Source organism: Epinephelus fuscoguttatus, linkage group LG4, assembly GCF_011397635.1.
Source record: "Epinephelus fuscoguttatus linkage group LG4, E.fuscoguttatus.final_Chr_v1".
NCBI classification, from domain to species: Eukaryota; Metazoa; Chordata; class Actinopteri; order Perciformes; family Serranidae; genus Epinephelus; species Epinephelus fuscoguttatus.
The window spans coordinates 8,388,837-8,409,223 of NC_064755.1; the positions used below are offsets into that span (position 1 = coordinate 8,388,837).

General features: G+C 41.9%; 1 protein-coding gene across 1 annotated transcript in view; it reads right to left on the minus strand.

The window, feature by feature from the left end:
- znf423 (zinc finger protein 423) overlaps positions 1 to 20,387 on the minus strand; it is a 183,281-nt gene that overhangs the window by 153,927 nt on the left and 8,967 nt on the right. The window contains exon 2 of the mRNA XM_049575066.1: positions 1,071 to 1,133. Within this exon, the coding sequence (XP_049431023.1) occupies positions 1,071 to 1,133 (63 nt within the window). The remainder of the gene's footprint in view (positions 1 to 1,070; positions 1,134 to 20,387) is intronic.

The window sequence follows — 20,387 nt, forward strand, 5'->3', positions numbered from 1 at the left end:
CGGACCCAGTATCTAAGTCAGACAGGGTGCTGGGGAGCTTAGTCTAATCAGATCACAACTCACTGGTAAACAGCCTCTCAAAGCCAATCGAGGACTCTGCCATTTCATCCCAGGTGGGTCCTGACTACCTTATTTAACCCTTTACTGGTTGTGTTTGAGAGCTTTTTGAGAAGATGATTGTTATTGGGTGAAAAAAAAAAGATATATATCCTGCGATTAACTGACTACTAGACTACTTTTTGGAAGTAGTCTACAAAAATGCAGCAGCCGCGAATGCTCTTAGGCCTAGTGAATCCACTGCCATCCATCTATCTATACACATAGATGAACCTCAGAGCACAGCTGGTTCAGTTGTTCATTTTCCATCAAGGCAAAAGGGCGAGTGAGGATAATTTCAAATTTCCATCTCAGGGTGGAAACAAGCGAGAAGGGAGGATAGAAGAGGGGAGGGAGAGCCAGAGAGGGAGAAATACAGCAGTTGGTTTGGAGAAAACCGCAAGGAAAAACAAAATCCAAGAAAAGAACAAAAAGAAAAGAAAAGCCCTACCATCTCTCTGACTTCCTCCCAGGATATCACCAGACCACAGAGAGTAGTGAAAAAGCACACAAATCTCTCTCTTGTCCCCCCCTCCACCCATCTTTCTCTCTCCATATCCCCTTTGTCGTCTCTCTTTCCATTCAGTCTCACTCCTGAGACCAACAAGAGCTCCGTCTCTTTTCACATCTCCCTCCCATTCCTTCTTTTTCTCTTCAAATCTCCTCTTTTTTTGCTTATATGGTTTTTCTTTCTCCCAATACTTTCACCAATCCCTCCATCCTAACTCCTCTATGTTCATTTCATCTCTCCATTTTTTCCTCTCTTTTCTCCTTGATATCCCTCTGAGCGGACCATTATAAACCATGTGGAATTGATATTAAAAATTGTGTGTGTCTGTGTGTTTGTGTGTGAGAGACATATAGACTTAAGCCTCTCGTGTGGATCTGACAACTGGAACTCTATTACACTGTGTGAGTGTGTGTGTGTGTGTGTGTGTGTGTGTGTGTGTGTGTGTGTGTGTGTGTGCACAAACCTGTCTGGACAGTTGATTCATCCCAGGTCCCTCCACACTCTGAAGACTCCCCTTCTTCTACCGCTGAGGAAAAAGGAAGGGAGAGAGAAAGATAAATTAAAATGTATGTTTCGTACTTTTATTTCAGTCAGCAAGAAAAAGTGCAAAATGTTCTACATGGACAGCGAAGTCAGTCTGTACTAAGTAGGGTCAGAGTCATGACTAAATCCCTAAAGTCAAAAGCAACAACGTGCTCAGTCTCAATAACACCTGAAAGTTAATTGACAAAAATGAATCAATGAATATTTTGATCATCTATAAATCTTTTCAGTAATTTCTTTGAGTAAAATTGCCAAACATAAATTGGCTCTAGGTTCCAAATTATAAGAATTTGCTACTTTTCTTTGTTTTATCTGACAGTGAACTGAATATGTTTAGGTTTAAAGGAGCTATATGTAAGAAATCTAAAGCAAATAGTCGTAAAATCATCCTAATATGTCACAGAAACTAAGGAATAATGTTCATATAACATACTGATCTCACCGACAACAATAGTACGACCAGAATATTCGCATTTTTAAAAAAAAATTACGGTCCGCAAATCATGTTTATGTTTTGAATTTGTGTTTTGGCCTGTTGCGCCACCCACCACCGTCTACCAGTTACACAGTCAGTAGAGTCTCAGCATCAGTTACAGTTACGACTGAGCTACAATGGCTGACGGTGCGACTAAACCCAAACGACCTCGTTATGATTGCCAAAAACGCCAAGACAAAACTCGAGGCAAAGCGAGGGTCTATATAGGAGATGCTTTTGAACGGTGGAGACAGTTGAAAGCGGAGAAGAATTTGAAATCGGACGTCGAAGTGGCTACTCCTCTCCTCGACAGGTACGCTTTAGCCAAAGTTGGCTAACTTGCATCATAGCTAGACAGGGATGGACATTTCGAATACTTTCAACTGTTATTCATTTTCGCTCATACATTATAGCCCATGTGCAGGTGGGTCAACAAATGTTAGCAGCATGGTAAGCAGCATTAGCAGTGTCCCGGTACATAGCATTAGCAGCCGGCTCCTCCTCAGCTGTATCCCGGCAGCAGCGTTAGCAGCAGAGAAGCTGCACTTGCTCGAATGGTCCGCTGGAAAACTGAAGCAAGGACACGGCGATGCGGCCCTGCCACGGCAGCCACCAGTAGGCAAACAAATCAGTTTCCAGCAGCCTCGAATCTGTAGGGGAGGGGGGCGGACACAACTCGCAGCAGTATTTTGATTTTGAGTGCAGTAACCGTTTTGGCCACATTCTTACATACAGCGCCTTTAAGACTGCTGAGACCCATATGACCCATTTAATTATCCTGTCTGTTGTGAAATTCGCAATTCGAGACAAATGGGAAAGACACATTTGCTCCCTTGCGTCTGTCCCCTGGAGTTACCTCCCTGGCTGTCGTCACTCTTTGCCCGCGTCTTACATTTAGCACCGCTGCCACCAAAGTAATGAAGTGTTACTGTGTGACTATAAAATTGCACTCTGCCATAAGCAGCATCGGTGCTGTTGTGCATTTATGCATTCTGTTACCCTCTCTTTGTTGTGGAAGATTTTAAGAAGGAATCCGTTTCCACATACCTCCACTTCTTTTATCTTGACACAAAATGAGGCCATATTTATTTTTAAATATGTGACAATGTCTGATGGAATCTACAGACTTGGTATGCAAAGGCCTTTAGACAAAATAAGCTAACTGATGACTATGGGCTTTAGGCCATTGTGACAGGTATTTGTTCCACTATTTTATAGGCCAAACAATTAATCGAGAGAATAATGGTCAGATTGATCATAAATGAAATAATTGTTAGTTGCAGCAGCAATCTTTTAAAACACTTACTGAGGCAGACTGGCATATACCTTACATCTAACACCACTTTCTTTAAGGACAGCATTAAAACTGACCCAACAAAATTCCAGATAGAAATAATAACACTAACACACTTATGGAGTCTGAAGCATTGAAGTTGGACTACAGGAGTGTTTATAATAAATCTAGTAGTTTCCAGTAGACTAGTTTTCCATAGTAGTTTCCATTAATGCAAGTTTTAGGTGGTTCTCTAAATCTATTTTGTGTTCCTCCTTGTCTGTACAACTGCCTGTACAAGCAGCCTCTACAAAGCATGACCACTGCATTAGTAGTTTTATTGGAGGGTTATCGAGTCTGAATGTATTAATGTGTTATTCCTCTGTAAATGTGTGTTATCTATTATTCCAAAAATAGACCAGGGAAGCAACAAACATGCAGGTATTAACGATGACAATGTCCCGAGATCTATCTCTGACACACAAACACAGAGCTGATCAGAGCTGGAATGTGACACTGACTTCCTGGGTACAACAGGAAGGAGGGAAGTACAGCTGGCACACAAACAGGAAATGGCTGGAGCCACTTCACAATGGGGTTTCCTGTACAACCCCCTCACCACCACACGATTCCTCACTTCTCACTTACTTACCTCTGTCTCTGATCTCTCAAAATCCTAGTTCTCATCCTGCTCTCTCCAGTGACCCCCCACTGTCCACCTCTTTCTACCTCTCCTCATATTTCTCACTCCATATCCTCATCAGCTCCCACTTGACCCAGCCCATCCTCACGGTTAAGCTAAGCCAAAAGCTCAAATATAAACAAGAAGTTATAAATCAATGAAGTGTTCCTTTCACAGGATAAACAAACTGTTGAGATGTTCCTTGTTTTAGTGAAACCTCTTGTGTTAACTTGTACACACAGTCAAATATACTGTATGTGGAACCAAATATAGGTAAAGAAGTGGTTGCTAAATATATGGGTGTTCAGTTTTCCCTGGTAGTAATGTAGACCACTAAAACTATAATTAGAAATTGGTATTGAGATGTAAGATTCTATTTGGCAAACCCACACGACCAGCCCAGTTTGACAGTATAAATATGTTTAACATAATACTTCTTTATGAAATTCAAATGAAGCATTTCACAGAGCTCAATATAGAGTGGTGAAGTCACCACACTCATCGCATCCAATAAAAAAAGAGACTAGGCTGCTAGTCGTTTCTTTATAGCCATTCAAAAGTCAGAAAATAATTTTCACATCCTTGACAAAATGAATCACGCAGTACAACAGTACAAGCGGCCAAACTGTGTTTGTTTACTTAAGTTCATCTGTTTTTTGGGGTGACAAGAGGAGACATTGCAGAGTAAGTCTCTCAAGAAAACAAAATCTGCACCAATATGACAACATTATGGATTTAAAGCCGACAAAAGAGGTGTCCTAACTGGCCGCAAGCAATGTTTTGAGCTGAACTTTCATTACATGCCATGTTTTTCTTAATTCCTTTCAATGGACAAGGAATGATTGATTCATGAAGTTGAAATGAGGAATAATCTATACAATACTTTTTTATTTGACTAAAAAAACTGCCTGAAGGGATTGCTGGGTGCTGAAAGTTTCTATTCAGCTAAATGGCCGTCCACTCAGGGGTAGCACCAAAGTCAAAGTGTGATACTTGATAAAATTCAGTACACTGGTCTGGTCAGGTGCGTCATATCAAACTGGTTTGAACAGTTTCACACCTGCCCAACCCTACGTAGGGTGTTCAACAAATTCAGCATATTATCAGGATTATGGCATTTAAAAAATTACTATACTGATAGACCTAAAGTAGAACCCAAACTAGGCCCAGCCCCATGAGATATTAAAACCACAATCATTTCTGAGCATTTATTCCACAAAGATATGGGGAAAAGCTTGATTTACTGCAAAGTCAGCTGCCTTGTTTATTCTACATCACAAAAACACACACAAGCTAAGAGTTGCTCCTCCCATAACTTGCAGGCAAATGTACAAGTAGATAAAAATTACATCTCTTTTTTCTCTGGCACAGATGCAGAGGCAGAAAACAACCATAAGCATATTTCAAATGAATCCCTTTTTTTCTCAGACCATTTGGTTAAGCAAGAAAGCTGCTGTGGAACTAATTTGTGTCCAGAAACACAGAGTTGAGCCAATATTAAAACAGTGATCCTGAGCTTAACTTTCAGTGTGTTGCACATTGCAGGGATCCGCAATTCAGGAGGACAGACTCCCCCTTCTCAAAAACTAAAGAAACAAACCCGGGCCAGCATTTGGCTCAAGTCTGAAATCTCCCTTCAAGAGTCTGGGGCTGGGGCTGGTTCTTAAGGCCAGATGTAGACCACAGTGCGCTAATAACGAACTAATGGATCCCTGGACAAACACATATATACACACACACACAGCATAGCACACACAGACATGTGCACTTGAGACAGACCCACACAGGATTTTGACTTGAAGGCTGTACGTCTGTCTGAACAGAACCCAGCGTGGATAGAGACCTCCCACCATGACTAACATTACTGCCAAACACAGCAGACAGAAACAGATGAGAGAAGGTATGGGAAGAGAAAACCAGAAGAAAAACAAAGTATTTCCTCAAAGCTAATAAAAAGAGGCTTTCCTCTAAAACACCTATACCATATTACCCCACAATGAAGCCATGTGTTGTGCTGCATGATTAAAAAAATTCCAAACCTTCAGCATCTTTAGCAGCATGCAATGCAAAGTATACGTGTAACTAATGATATTTGACCACCTTTAAGGCACAGCACCAGTTCCAGAGCACAACACACCTTAGCACCTTGACAATATTATGCTGCTTCTCTGACTTTAAGGAGGGAGGAAAAAATTTCTGAACCTACATGAAAAGGGGGACCTGTTTCACTTATGGACAGAGATCTGTATCAAAGGCTTCACTTTCTGACAAGCAGTGTTCCCTGCTGAGACCACACTCTGCTTGAACCAGGCTTCCCTGCTCTTGTTGTGACAGAGATTCTCTGTGTATCTTCCCTGATAAATAAAAAAAGTTGAAGTCATGATAAACCCCTGTTCTTTTATGGAGTTTTGGATGTTATAGAAAGACCTAGATGTACTAGTAACTCTGGCTCTGATAAAAGCCCATTTTTCCTGATGAGACTGCAGGGAATACAGTGTGTTTCATTAGCCAAGCACACATAGCTTTATTTAGATTCCCCTATCCTCCCTGTTCCCCCTCAGAGACACACACACCGTTACTGTGAACCCTGCACACACCAGGGGGTCGGTGGGGGGTGGATGCGTGTGGTTGTGTGGGAAGGGTTGAGCATGCTTCCACATACCATATGAGTAAAAGGACGGAGAGTTCAACTAGATGTGCGAGTGTGTACTCGAAAAGTGCGTGCCTGCATGCCTGTTTGTTTTCCTATCACCATATATGTTTAGATAGAGACCTTAAGTATGTCTGCATGGAAAATACAGCATTCAAGTTATCAATGTATTTCCAAAAGTGGATGTGTTGCTCCATCTCTTTTCAGCCTTTAGTACATCTCACTTCCCTTCAAACTCCAGGCTTCCAGTTTGAAAATTGTAAACTGGCACAAAAAGCCGATTAAATCCCAAGCAGAACCAGAGTTTCATACAGGTGCTAATGAAATATTCCCTAAACATGGGTTCTTACTGGTTACCATGGGAGGCCACTTTTTGAACAAAACACTGTCCAGTTTGAAAATTGTAAACTGGCACAAAAAGCCGATTAAATCCCAAGCAGAACCAGAGTTTCATACAGGTGCTAATGAAATATTCCCTAAACATGGGTTCTTACTGGTTACCATGGGAGGCCACTTTTTGAACAAAACACTGTCCATTTGTAAGGGGAAGTTTTATTTTTTTTAGGATGATATCGAATGTGATTTGATTTGTCAAGGCTGCTCAGGAGGGCTATAGTGAACTGATCTTGTGTTATGTTCAGTTTGAACAAGGAAGAAAAGTTTGAGATACTAGTAGCTAAGAGTCTGTGGTTGGTGCATGTACTATGAATTACTTCTAATCAGCCCTGCCTGTACTTGGTCCTTTGGTGTGTCAAAACCTATGTACTTCACTTGTTTTGCATGACTGCACCACTTGTGCTGCACTCCAGACACCTCCAACTAGAAAAAGTACAGTGGAACGCCACTATAAAGTTGGAGTTCCTACTTGTGAACTCAGGGTAAGTCGATCCACAGTACCCAACTTCATGAAGAAGCAGTTGTCTAACGTCAACAACAATGACAGCACCCATGTGCAAGCATATTTCAGTCAACAGGGGAGGGGGGCAGGTTGTATTTGTAGACTACAGTATTTGTATTAGATTGGCGAATGGAATATTTAGATATGTTTCCAAGTATAAAAGAGCCATAAAATAAAATGTAAATATATATATTTAAATATATTTTATGGCTCTTTATATATATATATATTATATATATATATGCATATATCCAAAATATCCCCAGTACCAAGTAGTATCAAAACTCCCCCAGTCAAACCTGCATTCGGTCCTTTTTGTACCCAGATCTAGATAAAAATGACCAACCTAAAACTGCAAGCCTTCTTCAGTTTAAGGCAATATGTGATTGGCCCACTTCTGCAGCAGCTACAACCCATAAAGCCTGTGATGTGGTGGAGTTGGGTGGAGTATGGTGTATTTGACAGAGCTGGAAGTTCAGGGTGCCAAGATGCCACCAAAACATTCCAAAGTATGGCTATACTACATGCCCGTGGTGTCTATAGTGGCATTTTACACAACTGAATACTTCCATTCACATGATGGGTATTAAATAAAGTACGCTATTGGTACTGGTATCACTTTAAGCTCACTGTGATTGGTACTGGTATCATATTTTTTTTAAATGATACCTAGCCTGGTAAATAGACAGAGACTTTAACAACTAATGACTAACACCTAACAACTTTATCAGCCAACACACAAATCTCACTGTCCTCAAAACACTGACATTGTTATCCACTTGTTAACTGGAGTAGAAACTGAATCATGTTTCAGGCCAAAACATTTTACCAAACCCAACATTATTTATCCTTAACTGACCTAATTTTAGTGATGCTGGTATGTTCGGTAAATTACAAACCTGTACTACACCCAAAAGTACAGACAATTAATAAGAGGGGAATATTGCACAGGTTCACATGTCTGTATTAGATGAATAATTGTGAAATTAATTACAGGTGATATCACCCTGGCCTATGTAACATGGCCACATAAACACAAACACACATGCAGAAGTGGTGTAACTGTAGGCAAGCCAATAATTATTAAGACAGCACAGGCGAAAGATCAAACAATCTGCCTCAACAACATCACAAACACACTGCACAAACTCAGCACAAAACACAAACCCCAGAGCATGATATATGTGACACAAAGCAAACAAGATGCTACTGGGAATCCTTGGAGCATCTACACACATTTGCACACACACTACAATTAAGCCTTGCTTTTGCTGTTGCTTTTGTTGACCCCTGAGACACCTTAGTCTATCAAATGTGTCTTTTAGATGTGTGTTTCAGCAAATACACCAAATGTAGATACTGTTAATGAGAACAGGGAAGAAATGATTTCCCTGAAAGTGGGGTGTACTTTGAGTCTGTGCTCCTTGCTAAGGTTTAGAAGTAGCTCTCACAAATGCTGTCTCACAGCATGAGAACAAACATGAACTATTTGTGCTGATTTATTTGTCAGCCTGGGTAAGGTCTGCAGATGGCAGGGATGTCAAAGACAAAGAACAAGATGCTGATTTGTTTGTCACGTTTTTTTATCCGCAATCACAGACATTAGAACAGAGTTTTAAACATTGGTCATTGGTTGTTGTATTTGTGAGTGAGTGAGTGAGTGAGTGAGTGAGTGAGTGAGTGAGTGAGTGCAAATTCTCCCTCCGGCTGAAGCTGGGGGCATAAAATCGGCAGCATACGAGAGCACCACTTTATCTGTTCTGTGCAAACACACACACAAAGCCAAGGCAACATATAATAAACAGTGTCAACCGCACCTGCAGACAACATGGTCCTAATAAACAATCAGATGCAACCACACAAACAATAACCTTACACCAAATTGCAACACAAAACCGCATAACAATCCTGTCCGCATTGTAATGGGCTGCTATGGTTCATTAGATGGGCACACAATTAAACCAGGGTGTTCACAGCAACAACACACACACATACACATACACACTTTTACATGCATACGCAAAATAGGTCCCAATACAAGAATCTGCAATGCAGAATTCCCCAATATCCAAGTCTCAAGTCTCCAGCTAAAATTATACAGGAATTAGAAATGAGATCTTTGACCTTAAAGCTGAAAAGAAATGTGTCAAACATTTTTTTTTCTTCTCTTACATAGAGTGAGGAGTGCAATGAGTAGACATGTCATCAGTGAACACCTGCAGATGGTAAGACCAGGCAGATATCAGCACATACTGTATGACATAAAGCTGCATCTCCTGGGACAACATTATTATAATAATGACTACTGTTGGCATTGTGCAATATTGGTACTTGTTTTATTAAACTGAACTGCTCCGGCCCCCTCCCATAAGCACAAAGGCAAGCCCATTACAATAGACCTTGTTAGTATGATTAAGGCAGAGTCTGTGCTGGCTTAGATTAATGGTTGAGTCATCCACAACTGCTTGTAGAATATATGAGGCCCTCCTCTTTCAGATGATTGAACACCTGTAGCCATCATACAGCCCAGGAATGATATGTTAGTTCCATCTGTGGTCTCTAATTTTAGCAATGCTCTGCAAATATTTACACATGGGTTTAAGACTGAGGGCTATTAATTACATTTTCAGACACAGCACCTGAATATAGAAGAGCAGACCTACTGTTCTGCTACTTGGTAAGCTATTCCAACAATGGAATGGAAGTACAATGGAAGTGGCATCCTCAAAAAAAACTTTGAAAATGTGATTCCAAACATGATTTTAAGTTTTCTTGATGGTGAAGGATGTAAACCCCGCCCCACCCCCCACCCCCTTTATTGTACCCAAATTAGGCACCCATAATGCAAAAGCAGGTTAACTACACTAAAGTTTGCAAATAATGCCTCAACATATCAGATCACATCGGATTGGATCGGAGAGGAGAGGAGAGGAGAGGAGAGGAGAGACGAGGTGAAAGGAGAGCTCCTAAGAGGAACAGAAAAAGCTAAATAAAGTTATGCCTCTGCATCATGATGTTGTTATCAAACAAATATTTGCACAGTTATTAATTATACACATACTCACATAAACACTACTACAAAGCAGTACAGCAGTACATCTCTCACCATCTCCTTCTCTACCTCCATGTTTTCCTCCTGTATTTACAACCTCGTCTATTTCCCCTCCCTCCCATACATATCTATTATGTCTTCCCTTCTTCATTACCCATATCCTGCTATCTTTCTTCACTCTTGTCTCTCTCCCTCCATCTCTTAAGTGTTTCTCCCCTGGCCACTGCTCACCCTCCATGCTTTGTTCTAACATCCATCCTTCCCCATCACCCATTTTCAATGTCTTTTTTGTCCCTCTGTCTCTCCTTTCCTCCATCTCTCCTTCACACCTCCCTCTGCATTCCCCCTCTTTTACCACAGTCCCACTTGCTCCCCTTCTATCTTTGTCTCTCATTCTTTTCTGTCCCATGAAAGCACTTATAGCCTCAATAAGAAAACCCTTTGTCTTTTTTTTTTTCCTAAACAACACATGCATGCACGCACGCTATCAGGGCCATTTATTCCCAAGGCAGCCCAAGGCTCTGGTGTTCCCAGATCTCTTTGACGAACGGGTCACTGTGGCCAATCATGCATTGGCCAGGCGGCCCAGAGAGGCGGGATGTGGGTCAGTGTAGCCAATGATACGCTGGTTCTTTTCCCAGAGGGGCAGACTGATTGACAACTGGTGCTGGACAGAAGTCAAGAGGGTAATTGTCATCTGACTCTCTCTCTCTCTGTCTCTTTATCTGTCTGTCTCTCCTCCTCATCCTACACACTCCTTTTTTCTTCCTCCCACCTCCCTTTCTGTTTCCCTCCCTCTCCCCCTCTTACTTCCCCTTTCCAACCCACTTCCTAGCCCCCAACTTCCCTCCCCTACCCGCTTTCTCCCTATAGCTCCAGAGGGACTCTCTCATTGGCTGCCCTTCCTGTCCCTCAGGAACGACTTTGTGACGCTACTGGCCAAGGGCTGATGCCAATCTCCATCCCCAGCCCGCCCCCCGGGAGCCCCCCTAACTTCAATGGCCTGTGTCAAGCACACACACACAAGCAAGCACTTCTAGCCAGGGGACGGGGACAGAAGCTGATTAACCAAATACTTTTATCAGCAGTAAAACCGCTCTCTCTGCCTGCCTGCATTCTGAACAAAACAGCCTTAAAATACATAAACACACATGCAGACACACATCCCAAGCACTGAGCCACTGGCCAGAAACACCAGGCTAGTCTGAGGTTTGGGACAGTGTGAGTGTGTGTGTGCATGCATGCTTTTGTTTGTGAGAGTGTGTGTAAAGGGACAGAGGTAGCAGAGGGCTTAGATGGATGGGAGAGAGAAAGAACAACAACAACCACACAAAGCCTGGCGGACAAGCTTCATCGCACTCTCTATCTTTCTCTTTCTGCTGTCTCTTTTCTACTCTTCCCCTCACTCATCCTTTTTTCTCTTTCCCTCCTTCTTTTCTGATCCAAAATGCTTCTACTATCTGATTGTGTTCTCATTTTTTTTGCTGTTCTTTTATTTTCAGTTATCTCTACGTTGTCTTCCTGTTATTCTTCCCTCTGTGCTGCCATCCCAGCTATCCTCATCTCTTCACCCAATTTTACTCCTCACACCTTCTCTTTGGTTGCTTGTACATGAGGTCATTGTGGCTTTAAACCATGCTGTGCTGCCCAACTGAGTTACCAAGCAACCTCCCCAACAACTACAAACGTACCCCCAACAACATATGAAAACATGGACACGCATGCTCTCTTGCTTTTTCTCTGGGTCCTTACACACGAAACCGGTAGTCGACTGCTGGTCAATGTCAGGCTGCCGGTGAGTGTCTGTCACCCTAGTTTTTGTGGTGTGTCCTGCAAAATTGGCACTAGTTGGCCCTTGTCTGATTTTTTTTTTTTCATCCACTTCAGCACGTTGATTCGGTGCTGAAGATGGTGGAGCGCTGGTGAGAGAAATCACTCTAACTGGGAATTTAGCTCAGCGCACAAGAAGAGAATCAGAGTGAGAAAAGCAAATAAATTGGAGAAGGCATGAGGTTGAAACAAACTTGTTATATTAGGTGAAAGTAAGATTTGAGCCATTACGTTCTTTATCAGACACAGTTCACTGTAGTTTAATTCAATTCAATTATTCATGAAGCCCAGTATCACAAATCACAATTTGCCTCAGAGGGCTTTACAGCATACAACATCCCTCTGTCCTTTTCGATCCTCACAGTGAATGAGGAAAAACTCCCCCCCAAAAAAAGGTTTAACAGGCAATAGATGTCATACAGAACAGATCAACATAATAGAGCATGGTAAATGTCATTTGTTCTTTTAACATTGATTGTGTTTTTCAATGTGCTAACTGGCTACCCAGCATCTTAAACTCATCCTGTCGGTCTTCCAGTTTCCTTTTTTAACTACAGATACAGACTACCGCCGTCTGCTGGTAAGGAGAGTTATTTCCTCTCGGATGCGCTGGTTGGCTATAGCCTTTGCGGTGTGTCCAGGTACACCTTTTTGGCCGAGACACAGGCAATATGAAGGAACGCAACAATTGGCTTTCGTTGCCACTTGCTCTTTGATGTTGGTTTGGTGTGTCTGTGTCTTTACACATGCATCAGCAGCTCAACATCCCAAAGGCTTGTGTTGAAAAGATTATTGATGTAAGACTGAAAGACATGGGATCCCAAATCAAAGTGGATAAAATCACCAAAACAGGTGTAAAAATTAAAGGCTTTCTTGATTTATCTCAAACTGTGTCTACTTGCGTAGTGGGTCTTCCGCGTGCACATACACAAACACATGGGTGTAATGTGCATGAAGATATCTGAACACAAAACATAGGAAACACACACAGATTTAAAACTAAGAGCTGCTTATTAACACACTGCAAATACACCTCTCTCGACACAGAGAGAGAAGAACACTCATTTTTACACACACACAAACACACACACACACACACACACACACACACAAACAAGCACAGAGTTGATGTTCAGGGCCAAACAACACAGCTTGAGATTAAAGAGCCTCTCTGATCTGACATTTGTTTTTCTGTCTGTCAGAGAGAGTGTGGCGGGAAGAGGAATCGATAGCAGAAGAGACATGGAGAGGAGAGTGAGAGTGAGGAGTAAAGGGGGAACAAATGGGAAGATATAAAGAGAGTGGAGTAAGAAGTAGGAAGGATAGGGAAACTGCAGGAGGAGAGGAAAGGTGAGGGAGAAGTGAGGATGAAAGCACCAGTGAGGTGAAAGCAGAGAGGTGAAGGAGGGCAGTGAGGAGAGAGATAAGGAGTAGGACAGAGAGAGAAAGCGAGGGCAGGAGGAGGAGAGGGAAAGCATTCCTCTGGAGTACCTCGACTCTGGGGAAAGCTCCAGAAATAACTGAACTAGAAGTTCCCCCAGCAGCCTCCACTAACCATTACAGACTGGGACACACACACAAGTCATAGAAAGGCACTAAGTTCACCATTAGAAGACTGGGCTCCAATGTGAACGCAGATTCAAATGTTGTCAAGAACATCTCAGACGGATCATGAGGTACAGCAGTTATAGTGCATGCATATGTGCGTACACACACACACACACACACACACACACACACACACACATACGTAGAGTACATGAGAGCAGTAAGAGCTGGAGGGTGGAGGGGTAGGGAGGGGTACATAATTGCCTTCTCTTGTAGTACAGGCTGGGGAGTGCTTTTTGACTGAAGACACCAATTTCACGCTAAGGCATTATTTAGCTTGATACAAACTTGATTAGGCTTTACAGGAGGAGAGAGAAAGAGAGAGGGAGAAGGAAAGAGAGAGAGAGAGACAGTAACACAGAGAGGAAAAGGGAAATAAACAGCTTTGTGTCATGCCGCATCGCTGGCGGATAGATTAACTTGCTCGTCACGCTCCTTCTGGGAGTAACAAGAAAAATATACACACAGCGCGTGTGCGCTTGGAGCGTGGCTGGTTGTTTGTTTGTTTGAGTAGATGTATAATCAAGCATCTTATCCTAAAAAACAAAATGTAGTTTTCATTTTTTAAATTTTCTCTTTTGGTACTATTTTTTCTTTCTGTATTAAATATTCATATTATTACATTCAAAATGTAAAATAAAAGTAGGCCTTGGGTCAAGCATATAGCTTCTTAGGGTAAAAATTGTAGGATCTGGCTGTAGAACTCACGAACGAACTATCCCAAAAGTTCCCCACTAGCTAATATTGCTTAGCAGCTGCTTTTAGTCCCAAGGCTAAACAAGAATTACTGCCTCACAGCTGTATATAGCCAACAAGTCAAGTTACAGTTTACATCCATGTCCATATCCAGACCCAGCCATGACAGTAGACAACCCTTCAAATATGGTTGCTGCAGAAGCTAGAAATTCTAAAATACAGATGCAAACTTCAAAGAACAGAGATCTACACAATCATCACAGTTCCAAGATGGGCCCCTAAGATTAGTGTCACCAATTCAGTATCTGACCAAATTTTTCTCCTTCTGTCCTTCAGTTATGATGTTGAATAATGGCCAAAGAGGTGTTTTCCCAGAAGATTATCACAGCAGAGTTTCTCACACATTACTTTATTTGTGGCAGCCTGCCACGATTAAAACATGGGCTGCCATGCTTTGATTTTCTGGAGCTACATCGTTCATTAGGAGCGCTGTTGGGAAAAGAAAAAAAAAATTATATATATATATATATATATATATATATATATATGTGTGTGTGTAATTCAGTAACAGCGTTCCACATTCTAACAGTGCAGTGTACTCTGGGCACAGATGCCAGCAGAACGCCAGGTCCCGTGAAAGTGAAACTAAGTATTCATTGCACCAGGTCTAAAAGTTTGCCACTGCAGCAGCTGCTCCTCTCATACACCAATCCGATCTGTTCAGATAAGCTCTGATCAGATCATCTCAACAGTTATCCACCCCAAGAACTGCTGAGGGGAAAAAAAGAAGTCATGAAAAGTTCTGCCTGCACTGCATTCAAGACCCGCAACAACTTCCAGATTTAAAGAGGGCACACAGACGAATACACACAGGCAAGAAAATAAAAAGAAGAAACACACAGATTCTAATACTGCAGGAAACACTTGACCAAATTTGACCTTTGACCTGTCTGACATGAAATGTCATCACTTCATCATTTTATTCTAGTAGACATTTCTGTGAAAGGTTGTCATAATTAGAGAACGAATTCTTGAGTTAAGGCCAAAAACTTACTTTGTGAGGTCATAGTGACCTTCGACCGCCAAAAGTCTAAGTGGACGTTCGTGTCAAATTTATAGAATTCCCTTAGGGCATTCTTGAGATATTTGAGTTCACAAGAAAAGGGATGAATGTATTTACCTATGGACAGACAGACAGACATACAAACAACCAAAAACATTATGTCAAAACTAAAAAATGCTACTGATGTGCTTTGGAAGAGAAAGCCCATTGGCTCAGTATGCCGATGTCGATAAATAAGGAATGTATTTACAGATATTATTCACCTGTTGAGAGCCATTATCTCAGCTGGTCCAATATTTAACTATGTTTACACCAATGTAGTAATTAGCTTTTTTGGGGCAAAAAAATAGGAGAGAGAGGAGAGGAGAGGAGAGGAGAAGCTGGGTGTGCTAGTCCCTAGACTGCTTATCAACTCTGAGTCGAAGGCAGACAGTACTTGTGCATTTTTAAAATTGGCCTGCACTGACCAACACACACACACACACACACACACACACACACACACACACACACACACACACACACACACATATCTTCGCACCAAACTCACCATGCAATCTCTTATTCTCTGTCAGCTCTACCACTTTCCCTCCAACACTGTTTCTCTATTTCATTCTGTCTTGATACCGGCATAAAGCTTTTATTAGGGACCAGACATACAAGAGAAGACACCACCTCCTCTGCTGTTGTTTCAGCACAGTACAAGTAAAGCCACTCTGGCTTTTCTGAACCTGCTTGTGCAGTCATTGAGGCACACATTTGCTCTCCTAACTTCAGCAAGTCAGCCCTAAGACTGATTAATCTTGAGAATTGCAGGGGAATGTAATAAATGAGTTTAACTTATATGAGAAAAATATTCTCACTTATAAAATATTTATCTGATTACAAGCTTTCTAGTTTGCTACCTAATATAAGCTTGCTGCCGGATGCTTATTGTACTGCTGTAACAAACATTACTCAGTGGTTAGCATACTGGCTACATTCCATCGATTAATTACACTTTGCCAATGCTGACATTAATGGCAGCAGTTTAATCTATTTCACTCTTTCTGGTGTTGAAAAATGCCTAAAAATCAATTTATAATTACCAGATTTACATAGAATATTCAAGTGTCATCAGACAGTGGAATTATCAGACTAGTTAGGTTAAAAAAATGCTGAACAATACAACTTCAGAAGAGAATATCATTTTATGTTACAAAAACAGGCCGTAATTCATTTGGAAGGAATTAATGTCACTGAAAAAAAAGATTATATGAAGGGATGATAAATAATAAACATTTTCTTTCACACCCTTACTATTCTCTCTTATTCAGCACAGTCGCTCTCTCTCACTGTTGCTCACTTGCTCTCTCACTTTCTTCTGCTTCTCTTGCTCCATTGTATGTCTCACAGCAGGGTGCCCTTGCCTTTTGACTGGGAGGTGAATGGAAAGGAGTTAGAAAAACCAACTGAAGACTCAAGCACTAAAAAGAAGCATTGGTAGGTCTATAGTGGGGCGCACTACAAAGACCCGCCAGAGTGTCCAATAAAAAAGGAACACAACACAAGCAGCTTGTTCTGTTGAAGAGTCCACACTCTGAGGACAATGCACATTAGTCTGGGTCCATGGTGTGTGTGCGCGCATGCAAGCACAGGGAGCAAAGGCAAGCAGACAAAAATGATTGAATGGATGAAAAAAAGAAGAAAAAAATGAAGGCCGTGGCTGTTTATTCAGACAAAGCAGCGTGTGCTAAAAAGCTGCACATGCTAAAATTGGTAGACATGTAACTGTGGTGCTATCAAGATGTGGACATACAGGAAAAAGTCTTGATGGTTTTCTACTTTTCCCTCTACTGAGACCATGCATGAGGCTACCTTTGCAAGATAACATTGCTTAGGGAAAAAATAGGAATTAGATACACACATTTTTAAAAAAAAAAATCAGAAAGAACAAGTATATTGTCTGAAAACCTGACTAAAGCAGTGACTTTTGACCTGGCCTGAAGCTCAAACTGAGGAGGTTATGCAGGGTCAGACCAGGGAGTATAAAGCTCTCAGTCCTCATAGCCCACACACATACATACACGCACACTCACTCACGCGCGCGCACACACACACACACACACACACACACAAAGATTTCCATTTCCCAAAAGTCACCCTTTCATCAACAGCAGTGTGTGTGTATGTGTGTCAGAGAGAGGGAGGGAGGGTAGCCCAATAAATATATTATGCATCAGCCAGGTGTGCAGAGGGGCACTGCTAATTGCCCCCACCACTAATGTTTAATGTACAGAATAGGAAGGGGGAGGGATTATTAGGGGGAGGGAGGGAGGCAGAAGGCAAAGTAGAGGGGAGGAAGGAATGGAGGGGCAAAATGCATGAGGCTGCAAGAGAAGGAAAGAGGGAAGAGGGGGCTAAATTAGGCAAGGGTCGACTGTAATTACGTCCAAAATAATAACCTATTATTTCTGTTCCCATACCAGTTGCACATAATTTATCATAGATATGGATGCCAGTGTAGTGCCATATCCACATCATAATCTTGTCAGTGAAATCCTTGTATCTCTAAAGAATTAACAAAAAAACATTTTATCTTAAGTAACACTAAGTACATTTTTAAAGCAGCAATTGATTTTTAATGTATAAATATTAAAGAAATAAGTAACAATAATAAATAAAGACAAAAGGTTTAGATTTGCAGAGACCAATTACTTCATATCAAAGATTAATTATATAATTCATTTATCTGTAAAAATACCAAGCAGCAACCTCCGGGGCTGAAAAATACAGTCATGGGCATGCCAAAAACTCCCGTTCTCTGAATGGCCACTTGAGGCTGGCTCCAGAGGCCAATCAGTTTCAATAGACCCCGATGTTAAAATGCCCAACTTCACAATGGGGGCGGGGCGTCGGTAGCTTAGTGGCAGAGCAGGCGCCCCATGTACAGGGCTGTTGCCGCAGTGGCCTGGGTTTGAGTCCGGCCTGTGGCCCTTTGCTGCGTGTCATCCCCCCTCTCTCTGTCCCCCTTTCATGCTTGACTATCCTATCTATAAAGGCAAAAATGCCCAAAAAATATTTAAAAAAAAAAAAAACAACAACATGTTAACAGCCTACCGCCTTCTTGACCACTGTACGGAGGGGTCATTTTTATATAACTCACCCATGTACATTTCATTAAGGCAGTGCTTCCCCTACCATTATACTGTCTCTACATGGTCGCACGTTTACAATTCACCTCTGCTCTCTGTATTGTTCACGGTGGAGTTCCGCCCAAATGCGGGAACACACACACAGACACCTGCGCACACATAAACACAGACACAGGTGAGCACAATGGAGTGCAGCTCGGGCCGCATTTTCTGGACTGAACCCGACCAGAGTCTGAGACAATTATAACCAAGCCCAGCCCGAACCCGTAGCAAAAAATTGAAAAGTTGTCAGCCCTGCGAAACTTTTTTTGCAGAAAAAATGTTGTGTACAGCACTTTATGACCAATAAAAGGGATCGATGTTGGATTTTTGGTTGGATCTGACCATGGCCAGGAAAGTGCCAGGAAAGAAGTTCAAATACATCAGTGACAGCACAGATGCAGATAAAGACAAAATTATGGTGTATGTAATTTTGAAAGTTACACATTAAAAAGTATTAAGAGCCCTGCATTGTTGCATATCACTGTAAATCAAATCCTTTTGGGGGTTTGGACTGTTGCTCATCCCAAGTCACCAACTTCTCATCACTCTGTGTTTTAGTAAAGTGTGATGAGCGTGATCATATTCTATATGAAATACTAAGTGAATGATTAACATTGACTGATAACAAAATTCATCTTTAGCTGCTACACTAGTTATGTAATAAGCTTCAACTAAGACAACACACAGCACAAGACTTTAGACCTAACTAAATACACTGCAGGCCAATAGTCAGTGTGGAACAAAGAGACAACCATAATCTCTTAGTAAAAGACTGTAAGAGATGCTTACACACACACACACACACACACACACACACACAGACACAGACACACACACACACACACACACAGCCTTGTAGGAAACTTAGAAGGGCCCACATCCTTTGAGACTATCTAGTGGTGGGGGGATATGGGCTTGGCAAGCTAGGTCTGGATTGACTAAGTGTGCATGTGTGTGTGCATGTGTATAGTCACACCAGCATCATCTTTCTCTTCTTAAAAGCTGAGGGCATGGGCATGCACAGAGCTCAGCTACACTGACTGTGTGTGTGTGTGTGTGTGTGTGTGTGTGTGTGTATATATGTGTGTGTGTGTGTGTGTGTGTGTGTGTGTGTGTGTGTGTGTGTGTGTGTGTGTGTGTGTGTGCATGTCTCCAGAGGGGTGGGTGTGTGTTAAGGTCCAGTGAGTTTGCAGCTGATAAACGAGGCTAGCTAAGCCGCTACAATGGCACAGTCCTGGCCCATGACGCCCTGTTCTCACACACTCTCTCACACACACATGTACTTGCAAAACCACACCAGGCTGGCCGCTGATAAGGAGTTGTCGCTGGCATACTCACACCTCACTGAGGGGACTTCACCCTTTTTGGACACTCAGATGAGTTCACTCACACACACACACACACACACACACACACACACACACAGAAACACACACACACCACACAATAAAAACCTAACCAAGCCTACCAGATGATATGACCTTCTCCCATCCATTATTTCAGACAAAACCTCATTTTGCTGCTCAACAGTGATGAAGGAATGGTACTATTCAAGTCAAAACCATTAACCAATACAGCACTTATCCCCAGTTACACAACTTGATTTCTTTCTTTGTAAATGATGTTCTTTTCTGAGACTTCCAGCCAAAGACAGGAGCATTAATTTGACTGTAACCTTTACTCCACTGGCTTTTTTAACAGCAGACATTTTGACGTTTGCCAGTAAGAAAAGTATAGGCCTAACTAATAACTTCAATTCTGTTCAGGTGTCCCATGACAGTGTGACAGTGAGCAAACGTGCACACTTCTAGGACCCTGAAACTGAAGCGGCTAA